This window comes from Piliocolobus tephrosceles, chromosome 1 (genome assembly GCF_002776525.5).
Source record: "Piliocolobus tephrosceles isolate RC106 chromosome 1, ASM277652v3, whole genome shotgun sequence".
NCBI lineage: Eukaryota > Metazoa > Chordata > Mammalia > Primates > Cercopithecidae > Piliocolobus > Piliocolobus tephrosceles.
In genome coordinates, this window is record NC_045434.1 from 175862721 (window position 1) to 175866328 (window position 3608).

The 3608-nt window shown below is 44.6% G+C and overlaps 1 protein-coding gene across 2 annotated transcripts in view; it reads right to left on the reverse strand.

Annotated features, from left to right (window-relative positions):
• Window positions 1–692: 692 nt before the first annotated feature.
• The window catches only part of NSUN4 (NOP2/Sun RNA methyltransferase 4), a 24754-nt gene continuing 21838 nt past the window's right edge, over window positions 693–3608 (reverse strand). For both annotated transcript variants that reach the window (XM_023221509.2, XM_023221510.2), the window contains exon 6: window positions 693–3285. In XM_023221509.2, coding sequence (XP_023077277.1) covers window positions 3009–3285 — 277 coding nt within the window. In that variant the 3' untranslated portion in view covers window positions 693–3008. The remainder of the gene's footprint in view (window positions 3286–3608) is intronic.

Consider the following 3608-nt stretch of genomic DNA (forward strand, 5'->3'; position numbering starts at 1 on the left):
ACCTGCCATCACGCCTGCTTGTATTTTTGTAGAGATAGGGTTTCACCATGTTGGCCAGGCTAGTCTTGAACTCCTCCTGACCTCAGGTGATCCACCTGCCTCAGCCTTCCAAAGTGTTGGGATTACAGGTGTGAGCCACAGCACCTGGTTGAGCTTCAGACTTTAAACAGCACATTATAAACAGCACATTATAAATACCAATGCCCTTCTCTCTTTTTTTTTTTTTTTTGAGACAGAGTCTCACTCTGTCACCTTGGCTGGAGTGCAGGGGCACAAGACGGAGTCTCACTCTCTTTGTATTTTTACAAATACAAACTCCTCAAACTCCTGCGCTCAAGTGATCCTCCTGCCTCAGCCTCCTAAGTAGCTGGGACCACACACACGCCAGCACACCAGCTACCTTTTTTTTGAGACAGTCTTGCTCTGTCCCCCAGGCTGGAGTGCTGTGGCGCAATCTCTGCTCACTGCAAGCTCTGGTTTCTGGGTTCACATCATTCTCCTGCCTCAGCCTCCCAAGAAGCTGGGACTACAGAAGCCCACCACCACACCCAGCTCATTTTTTGTATTTTTTAGTAGAGACGGGGTTTCACCATGTTAGCCAGGATGGTCTTGATCTTCCGACCTCGTGATCCACCCGCCTCGGTCTCCCAAAGTGCTGGGATTACAGGTGTGAGCCACTGTGCCCAGCCTACTTTTTTTTTTCTTTTTGGTAGAGACCAGGTCTCGCTATATTGTCCAAGCTGATCTAGAATTCCTGGGCTCAAGTGATCTTCCCACCTTGGCCTTCCAAAGTGTTGAGATTACAGGCATGAACCACTGTGCCTAGCCTATTCTCTACATCTTGATGGTGATGGTGACTATACTATTATATACAATTATCAACATTTATTAAACAATATGTTTAAAATGTATGAACTATATTGTATGTAAAGAATAACTCCACAGAAAAGAAAAAAACCTTTCATTCAGAAAGGGCATCATGCTACATTTACTCTTCTGGGATTAAACTTTTTTCACTTAATTATTTTATTGCTCAGATTCATCCATATGGTTAAGTATCATTATAGTTCATTTGACAATTGTATAATATATTCTATTATGTGAATATTCTAGTTTACTTGTCCACTCTCTTGCTCATGGGCATCTGGGTTATTTCTAGGCTTTTGTTTTTGTGAATAGGGCTGCTGTGAATATTCTTGTACACGTCTCCTGGTGTACATGTATGAGTTTCTCTAGGATTTATCCCCAGTATTGGATTAACTGGGTTATAGGGTAGCTGAATGTTCAATTACAGCAGATAAACTGTTTTCCAAAGTAGTTCTCTGCTTTTCTTATCTAGGTCTGTCTGTCCCCAATTAGATTAAGACTCTAGAGGCAGGGGACCCTCTCATTTTGAATTACCACTGCTTAGCATTCAATTAGCACCAGGCTGGATATCCAGGAGCCCAAGGGCAGAAGCCCAGGCACCTGAGGCCTCTTAGCCTCAGCAAATACTAAGTACTATACAGAGTGAACAGCATGCAGGGACCATATGCCATGCACGGAGGCTAGTTAGGGTCCTACTCACAGCACTAGCCATGCTCCTTGAAGCTCCATCTTCTAGCTTCACCTGATTTTGAGTCTCAGAGATCTTCCAGGGTCCTCAATTACAATGCAAATCCCAAAAGAAGGCTTAACCTCAGTTAAAGTCCCTCCTCAACTGACACCTCTAATACCCAAATAAGGATGAGCAGGAAAGGCAGAAGGGACAAAAAGAGTGGCAGGAAGAGGAGGAATAAGGAAAGTGGAAGAGCCAAGAAGCCTTCAGGTATTCTAAAGTTACACACCCTTTTCTGCACAGGACCAGTTTTCCAGGCAAAAAAAAAAAATGTTTAAAAAGAAAATATCTGCAAGTGACCCTGAGCAATTTTTTATATCCCTGCCACTAAAAGTTACTTTCTTTTGGCAAAAGTTACAAAAACAACATATCCAGTATGCAGTCAGTAAGTGATGAAATCTTGCCCTGAACACAGTGTGTGCAGTGAAGCCCTGTAATGCTGAGGAAGAGTTAGGGATTAGGGGGTGGGCCAAAGAAAAGGCACCAGAGTTCAGCTGCAGACTAGGAACAACAAAAAGTCTGGAATACAACAAAACGAAACATCAGGAGATTCCTAGGTGTTCAGAAAGCAAAAGGAGAGTTACCATTCCAAAGGATGAGGAAGCCCAGTAATCTCCCACAATCCCAACTGCTACATCTCCAAGAGCTCCCTAGCTACCTGTCATAGACGAGGTCTGGGAATACTTGCTAAAAGAATGAACAAAGAACAAGGCACGCACAAGAGTATGATAGTTTTGTAGCAGAAGCAGCCTCCTAAGCCACATTTGGGCAGCAGTATTGTTGACAGCAGGAATGGCCAGAATTATTCAGCTCAGAGGGCTTTTCCAATGTGAGTAGGTAAGCAGATTATTTTGCATTGGCTTAATATTTTTAGTTACTTGTTCCTTAAATTAGATCACGGGCCATATGGAAAACCCAGGCGGGCTTAATTGAGCCTGCTGCCTGCTCAAGACTGATCAGGTGGAACTCACTTCAAGGGTGACAGGGGCTCAGTAACTGGCTGGTACAAATGGAACTAATGGCATGTGCACCAACATGAAGTCCCCAACTGCAGCCCCAGGTCTATAGAGCTTCAACAACTTTATTGGCCAAATGCTTCTTCCTATGTTTACAACTTAGTGTGAGCCTGCTTACTGGCTTCTCCTTCTAAGCCCCTAAGGGGGCAGTGAACTTTGGTGCAGGCCTGGATATGGGGCAGGGGGTAATGAGTGAGTTAGAAACCTGCTGATGCTCCACAATTGGACAACAGGACAGAAAATATTCTACTTCTTATTGCCAAAAACTGCAGAAAGACACGAAGAGGATGGAGACAGGACCCAGAGTGCATCTCTGCCACTGGTCCCAGTTTCCAGTTTCTGGTGCCTCTAACAGAGTATACCCTTTGTCTTCTTGCTTCAGGGACTGGGTAATGCTATGTCAGCCTACGCATTTTGCAGAAGTACATAGGGCCAAAATTGGCCATGAGGTTTGGTATTACCAGTTCCCCAACCTGGCAGGATGAGAAGAAACAAAATGTGTCCATGAAAAGCCTTCGGAAGTGAGTCAGATCTTCCACCTGCACCTGGATACTGTATTGATTGGCCAGGAGCTCAATGGCACCTTGCACCACATACTCGTTCTGTAAGTGTGAGAGTGAGCAGGTGGAATAGACAACGTGGCCTCCTGGTTTGGTGGCAAGGAGTCCAGCCCTGAAACCAGAAAGAGACAGAAGCAGTGACTAGTGAGCTTCCCAGCAGTAGAAGAGCAACATAAGGAGCTGCAAACATGGATAAGGGAAGGCTACCATGGGATGGGCAGCTGGTTAGACAGCCTCTCAAGTCCCTTCCACAATGACACTGCCTGAAAAGCCATTCTCAAGGCAGAAAGCAACCCAACCTTACTCCATGAGCTCTTCACTAGGAAGTCTCCTTACAAGGACCCCCTGATCTCTGTTTATGGACCAAATTGCTATGCTGGCTATGGAATGAGCCCTTACTCTAGTAGTTTTTTTTTTTTTTTTTTTTTTTTTTTT